General features: G+C 41.6%; 1 protein-coding gene across 1 annotated transcript in view; it reads left to right on the top strand.

Moving 5' to 3' along the window:
* Positions 1-18598, top strand: part of arhgap15 (Rho GTPase activating protein 15) — a 45361-nt gene that overhangs the window by 6435 nt on the left and 20328 nt on the right. Inside the window, exons 3-7 of the mRNA XM_076264405.1 lie at positions 3903-3968; positions 4179-4240; positions 4684-4771; positions 6415-6504; positions 18340-18438. Of these exons, the coding sequence (XP_076120520.1) occupies positions 3903-3968; positions 4179-4240; positions 4684-4771; positions 6415-6504; positions 18340-18438 (405 nt within the window). The remainder of the gene's footprint in view (positions 1-3902; positions 3969-4178; positions 4241-4683; positions 4772-6414; positions 6505-18339; positions 18439-18598) is intronic.

Here is an 18598-nt window from a genome sequence, read left to right as displayed (position 1 = left end):
ACAAACATCTAGGTGACGCTTTGAGTTAACATAACAAGACTTGATACCATTAGTCAGGACACTGTCCCAATCACTCACAGCAATTTTCATGCATATACATTGAACACTGTAGCGCCACCACCAGTTCAAAGCTGGACATGCGTTCATGCGCGTGATCCTTGACTCTTTTGTCTGATTTTCACAATTGAGGTAGCGTCTGAATCCTTGAACAATCTCGAGTTCATCGACCCCTATCCCGTCACTTTCCGCCATATTGGACCTCCGCCATATTGGATTTAGTCCAAACTCTACGAAAAGTTTCAGCGGTCAGAAATTTCATCCGATTTTCATGGAACTTGGCGGATATTATCTTCTCCCCGAGCCGCATAAACGATACTTGTCAGATTTTTTATTTTCAAGTTTGTTTGCCTGTGACAGCCAATTACACATGGCGACGATGCCGCCTAACAGGAAGTGGGCTAACATCTCGGCTACGCTTTAATGTATGAAGTCCAAACTTGGTACAGGGACTTGGTATCTGATTGTGAGGACGCCCTAGGAAATTGGCATCATTTGGCCTCTATAGGGGGCGCTGCAATACAGGAAGTGAGCTTGTATCTCAGCAACGCTTTGATGTACGAAGTCCAAACTTGGTATAGAGACTTGGTACCTGATTGTGGGGATGCACTAGGAAACTGGCGTCATTTGGCTTCTACAGGGGGCGCTGCAATACAGGAAGTGAGCTTGTATCTCAGCAACGCTTTGATGTATGAAGTCCAAACTTGGTACAGGGACTTGGTATCTGATTGTGAGGACACAGTAGGAAATTGGCATCATTTGGCCTCTACAGGGGGCGCTGTAATACAGGAAGTGGGCTCAAATCTCAGCAACGCTTCGTTGTATGAAGTCCAAACTTGATACATGGGCATATTAGCTGATTGGAAGGACATGCAAGGAAAGTGGTCTCATTTGGCCTCTAGGGGTGTTGCAATAAAGAAAATGAGCTCACATCTCAGCAACACTTTGGTGTATGAAGTCCAAACTTGGTAGATGGACATGGGAGCTGATTGTAAGAACGCACAAGGACATTGGTGTAATTTGGCCTCTAGGGGCGCTGTAACAAAGTAAATGAGCTTATTTCTCAGCCGTTCTTTATCCAATTGCCATCAAACTTGCTGTGAGTGGTTGCTCATGCCATGGCAACGCCATTCCTGCTATAGCGCATTGCTTGGCCCCCGCATTGCTGCTTGCAGCTATATGTCATGTTTGTTTTCACCATTATCTGACTCTTTACTAGAAATGTTGAATCATTATCTACAGATTATAGAGTGGGAAATCTGTTTCATAGGTCACTGAAGGAGTCTGATGTAATGTTAGTTTAATTAAAACACCTCATTACTTCCCTGGTGATGATACTGATGGTTAATACGCTTGCAGGTAGTCAGCATATGCCAACAGTCAGGTGCAACCTGTGTAGAGGTTACTTTATCACAGGAATGTTGCATCAGAGTAAGTGATGTCATCAGCACTGTCGGCACGGCAGTGTCATCACAGGATTAGTAGGCCAGCTACACACAGATGCAAAGGGGGAGATAGCTCCTGATAAAGTCTCTGTGGACAACTGGCATCACTTTTTGGTCAGAGGTGTTGGGAAAGAGTGATAATTCGCTGTGACAATGTCCAAAAGTGTGTCCTCTGATCTGAATTTTAGCCCTCATGTTTAGTTTGAAGCTGTTCCCTTTTCTATGTGCCCGTAACCTTTTGTTTGTTATCTGGTGTGACTTGGCCCTCCCTCTATTTAAACATGAGTAATCTGCACTAAAAAGGACAGGCAGTTTTTCATGTGAACCATTTTTTCCCTCTCCTGAAATGCTGTCAAATTGGGTTGATCCATTCTCTGGCCAAGCTTACGTAAGCATTGCTAAAACACGATTGACCCCTTTACTTGTACTGCACCACTATGTCACTATGTGAAGTGGATCAGAGTAAAGATGAGTCAGAAATAGCTCCCCGGTCTCACAACCCACTGGAGAGAGGGAAGATATGGCCAAATATGTTTATTTGTGTCTCAGTGTGGCTGCACAATGGCTTCTTATTAACTGCAGAGGGCAGCGTAGCACTGTAAAATCATCCACAACTGCATCAGCAAAATACTTCAAAAAGTTCTACTTATTCATGTTTTCATCTGAACTACCTCTGCAACACCCAGTTAAACCAGCACTGCCATTTTAAATGTTTTATTTTTTTAAAGAGACAACTTTCAGGATAGTACGTGATGGATAAGTTTCCAAAGGAGTAAAATGATAATACTTGGAAGTATTGATAGAATTCTCCAATCCCATGTCTAGTTATAGTGGATCATTATGGAATTTTAAACATTCAAACATTATTCAAACAAGTATTCCTTTGTGTGTCAAGTGTGTATGCAAAAACATATGTGAAATAAAAAAACAACCCCTAATCATTTATTTGATTTGAATCCTAAATACCATGTAAGCTGAATCAATTCGACAGATTCCCCACTGTCTTTAACAAATCCACGTTAAAAGATGTTTTCCCAGCTACATAGCTTGTGTCTAAACACACAGGCCAGCCCCATGTCATCATTCAGCGAATCGCCCGCACTGGTGTAGTGATGTAGTGATGTAACAACAGTCATGAAGGGAAGGCCCATTTGTGTGTGTGTTTTAACACGCCGTAACTCCATATTCACACACACACACACACACACACACACACACGTGCATGCACGTACACAGACACACACACACACACAAACATCTCTGGAGCACTGACCAGCTGTTTGAAATAAATCTAGGCCTCCCCTCTGCCAGCCTCTCATTTGAATCTATTTTTAATGAAAAGCGCGAAGATCAACAGAGCGCTAGCTTGACAAGTGATAAAAGACGAACACCCGCTCCAAAAGGGGCTGGGGAATACAGAAGTATTTTTTTAAAAGGCCTCTTTCTTTTGTTTCAGTTCCTCCCATTTCTGCTCATTTCTTAGGATTCAATTTGTCAGATCTGAAAAAGTCGCTGCGCCTAATGTTTTGGCATGGAGAGAGCAGGCAGCTAGTGCTGGAGGGTACAAAGTGGAGAGACATTGAAAGTCTCCAAAAAATATGGGTGTAATCTGTGGCTTTGGAGATAGCAGAGCGACCGAGTGAGAGGGACAGCGTGCACGAGAGAGAGAAGGAGAGAGAGAGAGCAAGAGAGAGAGAGAGAGAGAGAGAGTGAGAGAGCAAGAGAGAGAGAGTGAGACTTAAGGCTTTATAATGGTAGTCCTGGTGGATATTGGTGGGGGACTGATTGGTAAATAAAATCTCACAGACTAAGAAAAGTCCTCTTCTATAGGACACATCACGTCAATGCTAATTATTTGGAGTCCAATAGCACCCATTTGTACTATAGTTGAACTGAGACATCACTTATCATTTACCCTAATGCATAGGACACTCTACCACCTAACTCAATGCACTGGAGTAGCACTCTGTAGTTTTTAATACATAATGAGTGATTTATATACTGTGTGTACTTATAGAAGGTGTACTTGCACCAGATGAGTGCAGATGATTTACTCTACTGTTTTTACAAGCCTTAATTACATTAATTATAGGAGCACATTGTACTTAAGGCTTCTTGAAATAGAGCAAGACCACAGAGATTTGAAGTCATGTTTCTGGGAGATGTCTGCACCGTATTTTGTCCTTCTCTCCATGTGCCAACACACCTAATGTTATGTCAGTGTGTTAAATTGGGGAACTGAACACAACCAAATTAAACAGATGGGTTCAATATGGGAATTTGTGCAAACGTTAGTTAGGAACAGTCCTGAAAAATGAAACCGTCCATGTGCCTGACTCAATGTGTTGTAGCAGAGCAAAATTATTTAAAAATGTATTGTGTTACTTTTTTTTTTTAAAGATATCTCGCCATCGGAGGAATCAGTCACAACATAATATTGGTGGTCCGGGAGGAGCCGATCTGTCTGTGAGTTTTGATGCATAGGTCATAGGTTTCCAATAGATGCTTATGAGCAGCTTATAAGCCAGAGCTGAAGTTGATGATTGACATTAAGACAGCACACCGTTTTTTCTTTGCTATTTTTTATACGCTCATTTTTGTATGTTGTGTGTTTATGAAACTGCTATGCACTACTCTGCAAAGATGTTAGCGTTCACACCTTGTTCTGTGTGACAGGTTCCACTGCAGGGTGTGTATCTGAACAAAGCCAAGATTGCGGAGGGGGGCAAAAAACAGAGGTAGGTCTGCATTAGAGCCTAAGACACAGTCAGTTGTGTGGTCAGAGATGATTGTTTTCTTCTGTCTTGTAATATTGACCAGGTCTGAATAGACACCAGGCTTGAAAGTCAGACATGCATGTCACCCTCAGGCATTATCAGGTTGTATTGGATTTCAATTACGGGGATGTGTAAGCCTTCGGATTCTGAGATCTGGTCTCGTCAATACTGTTTGAACCACTCCATGGCGTTATGGGAGCTTTGAGCTTTGTTGCATACCACAACCATAAAGTGTACTGTAAATCAGGTCTGTATAGCACAGAAGAAAGATGCACACTCATTCACAGCGGAATACAGTTGTGCAAATGCTGTCTATCTATGACTGCCACTGTTCTAAATAAGATGAGTGAGCGAGCGAATGAATGCTATTTCTATATGGACTCAGTGTGGTCATGTATTTTCAGGAAGAACTGGACTTCTGCATGGGTTGTCCTCGGCTCTGATCACCTATTATTTTACAAAGAGAGCAAACAGGAAACAGTGGTTAATCTGGTAAGATTAACACACGCATGTGCACGTGCATACACACACACACACACACACACACACACACACACACACACACACACACACACACACACACACACACACACAAACACACACACACACACACACACACACAGCCTATTTATACATACGTATGCACGCATGCACAAGCATACTCATACAGAGGTAAGTAGCTTGTGTGTGTGTTTCACACATAGCAAAGGCTTTCTTGAATAACAGGACACAGTGACTAATGACTGAAACAATTAAATTATATTGCAGTAAAATAATGATTTGATGCTCTATTTCAGCAGACATAATTCCAGCATAACAGTTTCTCATAGTCCGTATGCAAGATGTGAACCTGATTTTCAGTCTTTTCTGAAGACACCAATGAATAGTTATATTCTTCTGCACAATGCAAACATGTTCTCCGGAAGGCAGCTCATCGACCAGTCCTTGGGTCAATGTGTCAGCTCATGGACCAGTCCTTGGGTCAATGTGTCAGCTCCGAAGAGATAGAAACGAAAGCTGTATGTCACTCATGCTAAAATCGTCATGGAAATCCTATTTACGGTGTGCGTATGACTTTCCGTACGCTCTCGGCCTGCCACTGAAAAAAGGCAGCATTTAACAGTGGCCCCAAATCAACCCCTTCTGAGCTTGTCTATCATAGCTACCACAAGTCAAATGTTAATTACAAATGCACATATCTGGCAACCACACTCTGAGCCCTCGCTGGATGCAAGAAATGAAATGTTCCTATATTTTCAAAAACTGGCAAATTAACTTTTGGCTTTGATCCTAGGGACTTGAGTTCACCCCTCTCTGAGAGCTGGTGAGGAAATATTTACCCTCTCACGCTGAGAACGTTATAGTGTTATTTTAATCCAGCTGACTGTGATGAGGTCCAGGAGAGAGAGAGAGAGAGAGAGAGAATGAGAGAGGGAGAGAGAATGGGAGGGAGTAATGGAGTAAGGGAGGGAGAGAAAGAGATAGAGAGAGAGAGAGAGAGACTGTCAGATAGAGAGAAAGATTTTTGTAATGGAAGGGAGATGGCATCCATGCAGTGCCTCAAACGTTACCCTTTTAGAAGTTTATAAATACTCTCAGTGAAATAATATTGCCAGCTCTATCAAAAGTGAGTTAATTGACCCCAATACCCTCAGGCAGATTTTCATTGATGTGTTGATGTGACTGAACTGTCCATCCCTAATGTTTTTAGCAATTCAGCTGTGAATTAAACAAACCGGACCATAATAAATGGCCACTGCTGAGAATCAGGAATGACGAGTTTATATTTGCTTGTGAGTCGAATAAACAAGCTCATCTCAACCTTTCACGGATTTTGAAAACAATGAGAACTGTTTACTGGACATTGTCTTCATGAATTAGGCAACACCTACAGAAGGCGATATACACATATGAATTTCATAAATACATTCTTTCTGACTGGTTTTGATATTTGGCAATGACTCTGTATTCAAAGTGTTTAGCTTTCTTTGGAGAAAATAGAGTGCTACTATACTACTACAGTACCATACTAAAATGTTTCTATTGAAATAGAAGATTATGGTTCCTCTATACTATAAAATGAAAGCTATCTCAGTTTGTTTCACTTGGATTTCTGCTCACTTTCCCTGATTCAGAAGCCTGGAAACCGACCAGATGAAGTGGACCTTCGTGGCGCCAGTGTGGAATGGACAAAGGATAAGTCAAGCCGGAAGCATGTGATTCAGGTAAGCAGGAATATAGATCAATCTCACAAAATGTATAAACATATCAAACAAATTAATGGAGGGCCTTTACACAAAAATGCTGTTCAATAATTGGTTTGACTATGCTTATGTTTATCATTATGGTATTTGGCTGATGCTTTTGTCCAAAGTGACTTACAGTATATAAAATTGAAAATAATACTTTGAAATAAAGTCAAAAGGCCTGTATTAAGCATAATGATAATATCAGTAATAACAACAACAATATCAATGATAAAAATACCTGTTATCAACAATGAAAATAATGAGTTTTCATATTAATATACCGTATTTTCTGGACTAGCACTTTTTTCATAGTTTGGCTGGTCCTGTGACTCAGGTGCAACATATATATATTTATATGTTTTTTTCCTCTTTATGACACATTTTTTGACTGGTGTGACTTATACTCCGGTGCGACTTATAGTCCAGAAAATACGGTACACTGCCGTTCAAAAGTTTGGGGTCACTTCGAAATTTCCATTCCACTCCATTATAGACAGAACATCAGCTGAGATCAGTTGCATTGTTTTTTTAAATCAGGGCAGCAGTTTTCAGATTACATTATGTGCTTACATAATTGCAAAATGGTTCTCCAATGTTTTCTCAGTTAGCCTTTTAAAATGATATCAGATTAGTAAACGGAATGTGCCTTTGGAACATTGGATGAATGGTTGCTGATAATGAGCAACTGTATACTCATTTAGCTATTTCTTTCTACAACAGTCATTAATGATGAAAACAAGGACATTTCTATGTGACTCCAAACTTTTGAACGGTAGTGTATATGCTATAGGGAGCCAATGAAGAGTAACTAATGAGTATATACTTTGGAAGTATTTCTAATTATGATAACTCACTCAATAAACTATGACTGATGATGCTAACATGTGAAAAATAAAATAACTCTGCTTGAGGAAGTAGGCTCATGTAATGAAACAGCAGGCAGTATGCGGTCCAGCACGATATGGAGAGGCACGGGGGATGCTTGAGTTTGGGTCGTAGTGATAGTCTCTCAAGGCTCTCTCTAACCTATGGCCTGTCAGAGGACTCGTGAGCAGAGAGAGGGGTAAGAGAGGGAACATGCCTCCCAGAGGACTCAGTGGGCACAGGCAGGGGTCAGTCACTGAGGACCACAAGGCCTCAAAGGAGGAGGCATTCCACTGATGTCCCCTCCTTAAGAAATACATTGGGTGATCAGTGGTAAGAGTTCACTATAGGGTAAATGTGCAAAAAAAAACACATGCTTACTTTCTCGGGGGAAGTGTTTATTTGAAGTCAGGAACAGTGATGTCTGACGTATTTTGTTAGCATCACATCGCTGTGTCTAGGGGTCTCGCTGACATTTCCAAAATGATTACGTTCAATCCTGCACCCGAAAATAGCGAAATGACCACAGTCCAGCGGGTTTCTGTTGCTATCGCAGCTGCGTGCTCTCTTCACTGTCCGCCACATGGAGCTTGTGTTTGCATGGTGGGGTGTGATTACACAGGAAGAGAGCCGCCGGTCGTGATGAGCGGCAGATTTCTTCCAGATTATACCTAACTTCAGATGAGATTGGACAAAGTCCCTATCATCCCGTTGGTCAACCACCTGCTCAAGGAAGAAAAATAAGTCTTTCATTTTGTTGGATTGCATTTCTGGAGAAGAGAAATAGGGCCATCGACTTACGTGCCTTTAAGTCTCTATCTCTATCCAGTCATTTGTTTCCCCTTTTCTTTCCTGCGTGGACTCAAAAGTTTATGTGCCTTTTTCTTATTGCCTTAAGAGAGATAATCTTTGGATAAGGGCTTTGAGGGTAAGGCTAACCACGGTGAATTAATTGACGATGAAAGAGTTTGCTCACGAATAAGCGGTGATAGAGGGAGGGTGTGTGCGTGTGTGTGTGTGTGTGTGTGTGTGTGTGTGTTGAACGGTGGATGGGGGATGAGGATGAGAGTTTGAATCCAGATCTCATCACATGTTTAAGACATTTCATCACCGCCGAGTGTTACTCTACTGTCCAGTATTTGGCCCGTGACTCTTGCTGCGGCAAAGATTAAAGAGGCATTACGACATAATCTTAAGTAATCCCAAGTTCTACGGACACAGAAGTGCTTGTAATGATGGCTCAGAGCCATTTCAAGGTCTGACAACATTGTCAATCACGGCCAGGATTAAAATAAAAATTAGTGCTGAAAGTTGCTGTTAATTCATTCGCCAGTCAGGGTTAGATTCGCTATCTAAAAGAGGCGCTAAACCACTACTCCCCCCCAACCCCACCCCAACCACCCCCCAAAAATCTCCCATCTCACTACAGGACATAAAAAGTAACACGAAGCATAGGCGTGATTAAGAAAAGTGCAAGTGTTTTCATATATCTGGGTTTGATCGCTCTTAAGTATCTTGATCCGTGCTCAAGTTGCAATCCTTTTAACGGTTCCGTTTTTTCATGATCATCTTTTTGTCATCTCCCTGCATGCCCTTCACCGTACAAGGATGCGGATTTCCTTGCTACTTTGAGGATTACTAAAATGTAATTGCTCTTTTGAGCCAAGTAAGCTATGAATCCCAGTGTTTGGTGCTTGCTGGCATTTTTGCTATGTTTGATTTAAAAAAAGAATCGCAACAACTGTAGTGAGATTTGATGGCAGACCTTTTAATCACATGCAGCTCGTAAAAACACAATAATCGAAGGGAATTCGAGATAAGAATGAGGAGATGCATTAATAAGGCTGCTAGGAGACTTTCCTCATGCCTCATTAAAAGATTTTATCAGTGTACTAATGCATAATGCTGCACACCACTTCATCAGTGCTGTGGCTGCTAATAGTCCAGAGACAGGACTGAGATTATGTTTTTGGAGGTGATTATATAAGTGCATATATCAGGGGTGGAAACTTAAACATTTTATTTAGCATATCAGTTAACATAAAAATTTAATATATAACGATTTCTAGACTGAACACACTGAGTGATGATCAAAACAGCGTGTTTGGGTTTACCTCTAAGCATTCCAGGCTAGATGACAGCATGGCTCACCACATAGTCACTGTCTAGAGCATGGACGCTGACTGTGTACATGTTGAAATCAGATAGGCGCTTGACAGGAGTCTTTTCTCTTTTAGCACGTCATTGCTATTGTTCTCCTACAAGCCAATGCAGGACTATTCCCCGTGGGTGCCGTGGTCAGTGTCAGATTAGACAGCTGAAGTTGGAGGTCCAGACCCCTGTGGACACCCCGCTCATCCTTGCTCCTCTTTCAAGTGGGCCAGCTGTTTTCCGCAGAGATCAGAAATACCAAACATGCGCAGTCTGTGGAAGCTACACTGTTCCAACAGGAAGGCCTCTCATACCCCTGATAAAATATAAACTGTCCTTCCGCTGATCACTAACATGTTCGAGCTGGATACAGTTTCAGCTGAACAGGTCTACAGCCACAGGATAATGTGTATCACCTGCAAGACTTACCGGGAAATTCATTCATAATTGGGAAGTCAGCATTTTATTTAAACACAAATAGCATGTGACCACTTGTTTAAATGCGAACTTGCTACCATTATTGTTTCATTATGGAATTGTTATTGCAAGAAATTAGAGTCGGGTACTGTAATAACTATGGAGTTACTATTTAATTTATTGGACATAACTTGTTACCTTATATTGTATGCAGATGACATTCAACCATATTTATTCAGCTGTGGGGTCATTTCTGTGCTATCTTTCTTTCCCTTTGTTCCTTTTGTATGATTTTTTCCCATTTTCTCCACATTGCATATTCTATGAATGCCTGAGAGAGAGACACGCACACACACACACACACACAGGACATTTACAGGATATTTACAATATTGCAGATAGCATACAACATAAAACTAATTCACTGAAGATAGGTTATAAGTCGCTGTACTGTCTTTTCTCGAAACATTTGTTTTGGCTGTCAGCCTGGGCAGATGATACCCTACAACGCCTTCAAAATGATGCCACCCTCCTGCCCTCCCAAACAGACTCTTTTTTCCACACTGAAAACAATGGCTGATTCCTGTAACCATTCACCTATCATTCGACAATCGGTAACAATAACTGTTAAGGGGGTGAATCCAAACCTCCTGGAAAGATTAAAAAAAATGTAGTGGGATGTTTTTTCGAGCTCCACTCATTCTTATTGTGTGTCTCACCAGCGTGGAAAGAATGCTGACCCAAACACGCTGTGTGAAAGGAGAGCTTCACTGGCAGTGACTGTGTCTGTTGGTCTTTGTTTCTTAACCCCCCCCCCCTCCACCGGGCTGTCGGTTTAAATATCACACCAGAGAGGAGAGGAAGCAGTCTCCTCTGACCCCAACTTGAGTGACCACAGCTTTCGTCACGAGGACACACGCTACACACGCAACACAAGTTTGACAGCGTAAGGCGGTGTGTTTTCAACAACTGGGTGTCTTGCAGTCTTTCCACAAGGATCTTTCCGTTCAGTATATATACAACTGAGCTCTTCCTTTTTTTTGTTTTGAGGCATGAGGCTAAAAATTTACATGAAAAGATTAAAGGAAATGTGGAAGTTTTCGGTCTATAACCTACAGAAAGAGGACAAGTTCCCAGCTGTTGATCAAAACTTCCTCATTAACGGACTCTTTGCCGCTGAGTGGCTAGCGATGCATGGCTTGAACAGACGACTGTATTGACTCTTGTTTTTGAGATGTTACACAGTTTTAGCCCAATGTTTGTCAGTCTGAAAAAACAAAAGGCAAGAGGACAAAAACATCTTAGATGATGAAACCATACCTGAGGCTAGAAAATAATGAGTGATATTTTTCTCTCCGTTTTGGCCCACCACCATATAACAAAGCATTTCTTCATCATTAATAACAAGAAAGTTTAATTTATTCACAGAGAAAGTGAACATTACACCTGACCCTTTTTGGATAATGACCAGTACTGAAGGCATGTTATTCTGGCAAGGGATCGGATGGTAGGAGTTTGAACGGGTGGGGTAGGTTTAGGTCAACACTGTCGAGTTACAGTACTCCCTCACAGTGTTGCAGGAGCCCTCCCTTTCCTCCCTTGTTGATATAAGGCGTTGAAATTATGTATATTCTCCATTATAATAAAATGTTAAATGTTTGATGATGTTAAAGTCGTTGGATTAGCTTTTCCACCTTTGTGCAGCTTTGTTGTAGGGCTGATCAACTTGCAATTCACTATATATTTGACACACTTCCCTTAGTGAATATGCATTGCCATTCAATATTTGGCTCATTAGGACAATGAGCACCTGTTATCTAAGATCATATCTGTTAAAACAGTAGTAAACGTTTCCAACACCCAACATGGCAACTTGCTAAGATGAGCAGCAGCGACTGCAGTGACCATCTTGAAAGATAAACAGTTTGAGCAAGAATGAGATTAAATCTGGCGAAACGCCTCGAACAATAGGATTTGATCACGGAGCCCAGCAGTCAGTTCTTTCATCAGCCTCGTGGGCCTTGACCTGGCTGTCCTAATGCCATCCGTCTTTCAATCCTTCAACTTGTGTGGCATGCTTCCTGTTTTTTATCACTTGGTTCTTAGGATTGTGGCCATATTACACTCAAGGCAGGTCCTTAAGGTGCAGCATAACTTGCACTGCTGTTGCCTGGCATTGACTGTCGGGTGCTACAAAGAAGAATGCAGTCTTTAAAAGAGAATTAATACTTATAAATCCGAGAATTACGTCTCCCAAATATGTGTTACTCATCACCACCTAAAAAATACAAGACGATACATGCAATCCATCCCCAGCAAATGAGACATGCTAATTGGGTTACTAATTCAAATGAAGCTCTGAGAGTGAATGCACATTCTCTAATTATGTACAAATGTTTATTTATTAAGCCCCTGCATGTATTACACCCCCAGAGAAAGTTCCTGCCCTGTGTGCCGCTAATGGGGGTTGGCGTGGTGCCACACTGTGGCGTAATAACTTGGCAAGGAGCCGAGCTCCACGGTGAAAAAGGAAGAAAAAAAAATAGGCTCTCAGGCAGTTGCAGGCCACACACGGCTTATGAAATGTGCTCAAGGTGAGGTGCCCACACAGTTCTCATGCGAGTCACAGCTCAGAGGTCAGTTTTTTGCTCTCTCACCTCCCCGACCACCATGCATGGTGTAGGTAGTAGTGCCCCCCATGGGACTCATGTTTCGCTTTGAGTTTCTAAATGTTGCAGAAGTTAGGTTCAAGAAAGTCAGACTTTTTTTACAGTATTTCATTTAAAGATACAGTCCTTCATTCATAAGGCATTACACTTTTTGCCGAATTCACTGAAATGCTTTCAGCAGGATTAATGCAGATACAGAGTATTTTGTTTTTCCTAAGCCTTCAGATGGATATCTGCCTGCTAGAACTGTCATCACCAAAGGTTGCATGTTGTCATGTTTCAACAGCAGCACAGCATCTAAAATAATGCCTGTTGCTATGGGATCATCAACAAGGCCCACATTAAAAAAATAAATAACCGCCATGTTGCGTGGTTGAAATGCGTGGCTTGCCAAGGGCTTGGGTATTAAACTGATATATCGTGTTGCTCATCTTCTCATTGAGGCACTGTGAGAGAGACACTTACAGGATCATCTCAGATGATATTCATTAAAGCCATTAGAGCCGCCTCTGGTGTGATGAGTTGCATATTGTTGCTGTTCATGTGGTACCTCTTTAGGCCTGATGTGCGTGCACACACACACACACACACACACACACACACACGCGTAGGGGGGACGGGGGTGGTGCATGTGAAGTTCTTCAGCGACACGCTGTCAGGCCTCGGCCTCAGCTATAACTGCACCTTATGGGCATAAAGCATGGGTGACTAGTGATGAGAGGCAAAGGGACAAAAACTGTTTGATTCCCGCTGACACGGAGGGTGGAGGGTGGGGAGTTGGTGTGTGAGGATGGCTAAGCCTCTTGTCTTCAGCAGAGTCTTGTTATTTGTGTTATTCCGCATCAATTAATTAGTGCAATGTCTAGTTCGCCGATGGAGTCGAGGAGGAAAACTCCTGTCACTCAGTATCGTGATCACACACGCAGTCAGTCAGTAAAGCGGAGAGGGCTGTTTACAAAAAGACTTGTAGCCGTGGAGATAGAAATAAACACACAACACAAACCAGACCCCCAAGATTCTCATTAAGACTAAGATCTCTTAATCATCTCTCTGTTTGCATTCAAAGGTGAAACAGCCATTTTGTAGGATTGCTGTCAGCATTTTGTTTTGTTAATTGATATTAATGTATCATACTGCAAGAATGAGGGGAATAAATGTTTTTGTTCCGTTAATGAAGTGAAGGGAAGGACTGAGATTCAAAATAATGAATTGATACATAGCAACTTACAGCTGACCTGCCGCCATGCCTAAACCACAAGACTCTCAACACCAGATTCTCAGACATGCAGTGTATTAAATCATAGACTGTCTGTGTGTTGCAGTTTTAATATACATAAAGCAGCGTTCCCATATATTCTGAACAGCCATGTGTCCATTTGCTTGCTTTGGTATGAAATGCTCTCTGAAATCCACCTTAAGTTTGACTCATAACTTCTCATAAGTAATCTGAGCACATTTCTGAGTAAATGGAAACTTCAAACTCTGCCTTGAAATAATAACTTGCAATGTATTTGAACCCCTCACACGCACCCTGGTAACACTCTATGTCGACTGGTTCCACTCTGCCTTTGTTTTGTCCCCACAATCCAATACTCTGCACTCATAGACAGATCTGCAGATTTGTTGCAAATTAGAAATAATTAACCCGGCAATCTAGATTGCTTCAAAGTTGAATTGTTTCTTTATGTTGCTCTGTAATTAATGTTTAATTTAACAGCAAAATGCAAATTTTAAAGCACAAATGGCATTCTCTCCTTTGTAGCGCTGTGCATATTTAAATATTAATGAATTGTCAAAATAAAGCCGAGACATTCAAAATCGCTCTTAATAAGCAGAGCATCGAGAAAAGAAATCCATTTCATATTCTTTTTCATTACTTGATTCAAAACAAAACTTTGCCATAGTTACAGTCATTCACATTTACATTCTCCTTAACAATTAAGGGAATTAATAGGCTAGACCTCATTCGCGTAGCATAGTTTTCAGGCCATTCAAGAGCCAGGGCTTTCAGACTGTTTATCACCTCATCTAGTTGATTCAATTCAATCTTTGAGTCTTTCAAGTACCAGCATAATGACTTGGATAAATTACACTGCCCATTAGGCTTAGATATACATTAGACAGGGTAATATGTATATGAATGAGATGAAAGCCAAGCGTTTCATGATCACAAACGTGTCAGTTTGAAGCATTGGGCAGTGTGCTGTTCAGGAAAACATACTTGGTTGACGGATCATCTGGTTGAATGCTTGACTCCTCAGACAGAGATGTTGAGCAATTTATTGAGCTGATGTTCATGAACTCTTAATATATACAGTATAATATCAATGAAGAGATCAACATAAACAACACTGTCAAAACAAAATGTGTCTGAGATTTGGCCATTTTTTTATGAGTGATTGTATCTAATTCCAAGATGTTTGTTCTTCAGGCTGACACTGTGCACAACATGCTCTCATATGGAGTCTGAAGGGCATCAGATATTAACTGGAAAGGATTTGGACTGGGACTGGGGCGGAAGGGAAAGGTGGAGATCTCTGTCTTTGTCACAGCAACGTTACAAGAAACATAATAAACAAACTGGCATGGAACAGTTATGCGCTTATTATTCCTACCCATCCTGTGGAATTTCTGTAGAATCTAGAGACGGAATGACAACCCTCCCCCACTCCCCCCATTTCCCCCACTCCCCAAAAGCCTTGGGTGTGTGTGTGAGGGGGGGGGGGGGCACTGCCTTTACACAGTAAATGAAGCAAATGACACCACGAGTTACAGTCACTGCCGTACTTGCCCAGCCCTTTAAATACCAAACATGGACATTAATATCCAACCGGATTATGGAGATTGCATCCGAATGCACAGTTACATTCAAGCACGTTATCATACCTCTGCTTAGCGAGATTACCGTCGGCGAGTAGTCAGAAGATGAGGCGGGATAGGGAGCGCAGTGTACTTGGAGGAGCTTCTCATCCTGTTTTTCATTAACCAAGTGAATAGGCTTTGAGAGGACTGTTGCTGTTGTCCTTTTAAAGTCATTGGTAATCTTCAGCGGATCTATGACTCAGACTCTTAGAGAGATGTTTGATGTGCCGGGGTGGCAGAGAGATTTTTTTTTTCGCTTTCTGATTAAGCCGCGAAGAAAAGTGTCGTTATCATGCAAAAAGGCCAGTGGATTTGGGCCTAATCCTGACAATGCAATGTACTGTAAGGTCTTAGCTCATCAGCTGAGGATAGCCTATACACATGGGTCTTTGAGTACCTCACACATATAGACACACACACACACACACACACACACACACACACACACACACACACACAAACTCACACACACACAAACACTACGCCGCTCACACACACACACACACACACACACACACACAAACACTACGCCGCTCACACACACACACACACACACACACACACACACACACACACAAACACTACGCCGCTCACACACACACACACACACACACACACACACACACACACACACACAAACACTACGCCGCTCACACACACACACACACACACACACACACACACACAGACACTACGCCGCTCACACACACACACACACACACACACACACTCACACACACACACACTACGCCACACACACACACACACACACACTACGCCACACACACACACTACGCCACACACCCACACACACACACACACACACACAAACACTACGCCGCTCACACACACACACACACACACACACACACACACACACACACACACACACACACACACACATTAATGAACGGATAATACAGGAAGATGTCATGTATTTCTCCCTGCTGCTTCTTCTCCATGTTGACCAATCATGCATAATGTGATAAATGTGTGCATCGCAAAACACACACAAGCTGACGAATATATGAATATGAATTGAAGTGAAATGGCTCGAATCTAAACTGCGTGTTACGGGCACAAAGGAAGACTGATAGTGATCAGATCAGCTGAAGAGGAGTTTAAGGGCAATGCCTTTTGCACAGGCACTTTACCCGAAACCTGATCTTTCCCAGTTCTACAGCCCCCCCTCTGATTGTCGTGTTCAGCCTCCAGGAAAGCTTGCGCTCCAAAACAAACATGCTTGTTCACATATCCGTTACCCAAAAACAGTGGAGTCACAAACACAGGCTGACGTGCCTGGCCCCAGACCTTTTCATCCTTTCTTTTTATTATTTTTTTCTAAGGCAACCCCCCAAAAGCGTTTTCGAAACTCTCTTGACGCCCTATCACAAAGTCAGCAAAGTTCTCGGTAGCGTGCAAAAACTTTGGGAGTCTGTGTGCTGTGGTCACATTTTGTGTTGTACTCAACTGTATTTTTTGCAGTATCAACTCAGGTTTCATACCAATTTTTTTGGTGAAAACCTACCACATGAAATTGTACTGCATGTGTCTCTGTGACATTGTTTAATCATGAATGTCGTGAATGTAGCTTTGTATCATTTCAGTTTCAAGCGTACACGACAATGGTGACCTTAATGCCACTGTTTACCATAGTTTTACATGTGGAGTGCTTATTCCATTTGACGGTGCCAAGTGATGTTACTGTGCTGTCGGAGAAATGCACAACAGGCTCAATATTTAGTTGACAAGTATCTCACTAATTGTATTCTCCACCAAGAGAACTTTGATTCAGTCCTCTAACATCTTTTAAAAGCTCAGACTGAATGCAACACAGCCCTGTTGAAACCCACAGTTGTACTGAATGCAGAAGACTACAGTACATCCTTTCACTCAGAATACAGTTATCCCAGTCGAGCCTAAATCTCTTCACAGTGAAGCCCAATATATCACATTTGACAGCTTTCCTATGTCATGTCGGTGACCTACAAATGTAAAGTTTAACTAATTAGATTTGAATGATACATGTCATTTGGTATAATGTTCCTTCTGACAGTGACAGCAAACGCAAGGCTTTTGACATGCAGCATATTCACTGCCCCAAACAAAAGAAACGTGATATTTAACTGATGTGTTCATAATTTTATATAAATATGCAACACTTTATGAATGTTGGTGAATTAGCATAATATGCTGTAGAGATTCCTTATTTTTAAAATACACATCTGTTTCTGTATTGCAGATAGAAATTAATTTTAGGATGTATCGGAACTCCCCCTATTACCGTCGGTCCCGTATTTCCGCCGTCTTGCGTGTATGTATCACTTAATCTCCATTTCTATACAAACCAAGACAGCGGACTCCTAAAGAAACGCAACCACCCACACCATAGGTGTATCTAAATTAGCTATGTACCAATAATGACATTTTACCGTGACTCAAAGAGCTGTAAACAGTGTTGTAAGGCTGCATGTACACAACCGCTTGGAGCTCCAGTGGAATTTTAATTTCATGACAAGAATTCTCAGTCTAACCGTTCATGTGCCGTTAAAACAGCGTAAATAGGCGACCCATAAGGCCAGCACTATAACTCCGAGCGTGGTAAACAAAATCGGATATTTCTGGCAGTAAATGCTCCCGTTAAGAACCAAACCAGATTTTGTTCAAATCTACACACCAATGGCTACTGAAAAATGTAAGGTTAATTTAGCAAATGTTATTTTGAAGTGTTAAAAAACATCGTTGTTTTAGAATTTCTGAACAAAAGTGGTGATCATTGGGGGTGTTACGATACATTTGTTGTTTACAGTTTAAACTGTAATTGTTTCATTTTTTTCCTCATTTGTAGATAACTACCTATGCTGGTGATGAGTACCTCCTTCAATCTGATGACTTCCCTACAATAAGCAAATGGCGTGATGCTATCAAACAGACAGCCGACAGATCAGTAGGTCTTTTTCAGTTTTCAAATTGAACTCCAACCTTGATAACAATTATTTAAGTAACACATACACTGTGTGAGTATGTGAGTTTGCAAATAACGCAACATGACACAAATGATTAATTAGCAAACATTAGTTTCCTTAAATTACACCATTCCTTGTCAA

This window comes from Alosa pseudoharengus, unplaced genomic scaffold (genome assembly GCF_046254945.1).
Source record: "Alosa pseudoharengus isolate Yale_2024_CS ecotype anadromous, Long Island Sound unplaced genomic scaffold, YU_APseudo_1.1 YU_APseudo_1.1_scf_3, whole genome shotgun sequence".
Classification (NCBI taxonomy): domain Eukaryota; kingdom Metazoa; phylum Chordata; class Actinopteri; order Clupeiformes; family Clupeidae; genus Alosa; species Alosa pseudoharengus.
Note: the sequence above shows the minus strand (reverse complement) of the source record. Positions and strands in the feature narration are given on the sequence as shown.